Raw genomic sequence first — 2,617 nt, 5'->3', positions numbered from 1 at the left:
TTAATTTTAACCTCGACAGCTTGTATTTAATCTTCCTATTGTCCAGAGTCATTAAAAAGTAGATATAAGGTTGAAATAATAAGCCTCAATTATTTTAGTAAGCATTCTTTTAAAACTTACCTACACAGAATAAGTGAATTACAGCCCAGAAATATCCATCTGGATCATACTGTAACATAAGATTTAAAAAAAAAAAATGGCTATAGGTACAAACAGAAACCGGCATGACAATCATAAAACCTAAATGCCGATGCACAATACCATGCAAGGGTATCAAAACAGGATTCTGGGGGCCTTGGGTCAGTTCCTCCTTCTCTGTCACCCAGTTGCCTACAACATCTTTCTAACATGCTATCTGCCTCCAGCACCCCTTTTCCCCATTTCCCACACTGCTGCCACATTGGGTCTTTAAAAAGCTAATCCAATGGTGTCACCTATTGCTTAAAATCATTTGACAGTCCCCCAGTGATTTCTGGATAAAAATCTAAACTCGTGACGCCCAATGATCTGTATGACAAGACCCTGTCAAGCCCTCCAGTCCCATCTACTGTCCCCTTTCCAGAGAAAGAGAACCTGCACTTCCTCAAGCATGAATGCTTCCCCCCACCAGCTCAGCCTTTCCTCTTTCCTTCCTTATTTGCCTCCATAGGACACACTCCGTTTTAATTATTACCTGTCTCTATCTCCACCTCTCCCTTGATTGTAAATTCCAGGAAGCCAGGAATTAGCAAAGGAGCACACACATAGTAGGTGCTCGATAAAGTTGAATCCTAGAATACTCGGGACACTTCCAGGACTTTGCCCACACCTGCTTTCTTCTGGCTAACTCTTCCTCACCCTTCAGGATTTAGACTGAGTAAGCAGAGAATGGCTGTAGCATCGGAAAGATCTGGGTTAAATTCTAAAATCCCCACTCATTCGTTACCTGGTGACCTTTTGGGCCTCATTATTCTTTAGCCATGAAATGGAGATAATAATAATCCCTACACTTGTGGAACCGTTGTGAGATTTTAAATAAAATAAGGCACATAAAGCATTGGCACAGAGCCTGGCACACAGCAGGCTCCCTCTAATTGTTAGCTAGTCCTACTTCCTGAGTCCCCAAGTCATCTTAGGTGCCCCACAGCGTACCATACCTCCCAGGACAGAGCCCTGGCCTCCCTGTGTTATAATTATCTGTTTATCATCTGTCCTCCTCCCCTTTGCTCTGCCTAGACTCCGACATCTGTCTGGACAAAGACAATTCTTCTTTGTGCCCCTAGAGTCTGGCTCAGTGCCTGACACTTAATGGGGACTTAATAAATGCTGGGGAAGAAATGAAAGAAAAAGACCCAGCCATGAGATGACTACTGGGGGTGGATTCTCAGTGCCTAATAAAGAAAAATAGGATAAAAAGTAAAAATCACTCTGCAGATGAGGCCCTCGGCACGAGAGAAAAAAAAATCAACTGTGCCTTAATGTGTGAGGCTCAGGCAACTTGGACACTGGCTTGCAGGTTTTCCAAGCACAGAGGACAGACTGTACCCACTACAGCACCCAGAGGCCAGAGCTCTGTGGGCCACACTGATACGGCCTTGCCGAGAAGGCAAAGGCCTAAGGAAAAGCACTGGCCTGGCCAAAAGGTGCCCAGTCTGAAAGTTTTAAATGCCTTTGCACAGGCCAGGGTTACTCTGATTCTAAAAGGAAGGACTAGGAAATTCTGCTCATATACACAGGCTTCAGAGTAAAAGATACTTGAAAGGCAAAATGCATTTACCTAAACTTACCTGGGAGTCATTGAAGGGAAGGCATCCTGCAGCGGCCAGGAGGAAGAGGACACTGTGGAGAGGGAAATAAAACACACAGCTTCACTTTTCAACATCAAAGAGTTTCCCAGAGAATGTGGAGGTTGAAATACATCAATTGCAGCTTGGATGAGGGAAAAATCCTGTGAGCCCCAGCCCAGTTCCCCTGTTCATTCTCTGAGAACCTCACTACCTGTGTAGTTTTTAATTATATGCTCCACTGATAACCAGACACTTCCTTTTCTGGTGCTCAGTAGTCATTTTCCCAGAGACAGGCATTTGCAGGACACGTGCAAAACCACAGTGGGCTCACTTGAGAAAAACAGTATGCCTATGAAACATATAATAAGAAATTTTTTTAAACTATAGATCACAAAAAATACACTAGTGGAAAATTGGGCAATCAGACTACAATTATGCCACTTAGGAAAAAGAAAACACCCTGGGAAGCACATGAAAATCTTTTATGCATCATCTTAACCAAATGATCAAACTTAACGTCCCCGGTAATGGACAGTTTTACATTATGTGCCTCCTGATATGACCGTACTGAGAAGGGCACACCTCACTCAGGAGGCATTCCTGCCAATATGCAGAATCTGAACGGGATCATGAGTAAACATGAGGCAAACTGAAATTAGGGACAGTCCACAAAACAGTGGACTTACGCTCTTCAAAAATGTGAAGGCAATGAAGGACAATGAAAGGCAGAGAAACTGTTCCCGATAAAGGATACAAAAGAGACACAACATCATTTGGGGGAAAAGATTACTTTATAAGACAATATTAGGATAATTGGTTAAATTTGAACATAGACTCAACTTCAGATAACA

General features: G+C 43.0%; 1 protein-coding gene across 1 annotated transcript in view; it reads right to left on the bottom strand.

The window, feature by feature from the left end:
• The window catches only part of TMEM241 (transmembrane protein 241), a 118,391-nt gene that overhangs the window by 72,358 nt on the left and 43,416 nt on the right, over nt 1-2,617 (bottom strand). The window contains exons 7-8 of the mRNA XM_011360489.2: nt 1,767-1,818; nt 121-169 (exon numbers count right to left, since the gene is read on the bottom strand). Of these exons, the coding sequence (XP_011358791.1) occupies nt 121-169; nt 1,767-1,818 (101 nt within the window). The remainder of the gene's footprint in view (nt 1-120; nt 170-1,766; nt 1,819-2,617) is intronic.

The sequence above is a fragment of the Pteropus vampyrus genome, unplaced genomic scaffold, assembly GCF_000151845.1.
Source record: "Pteropus vampyrus isolate Shadow unplaced genomic scaffold, Pvam_2.0 Scaffold55, whole genome shotgun sequence".
Classification (NCBI taxonomy): Eukaryota; Metazoa; Chordata; class Mammalia; order Chiroptera; family Pteropodidae; genus Pteropus; species Pteropus vampyrus.
Note: the sequence above shows the minus strand (reverse complement) of the source record. Positions and strands in the feature narration are given on the sequence as shown.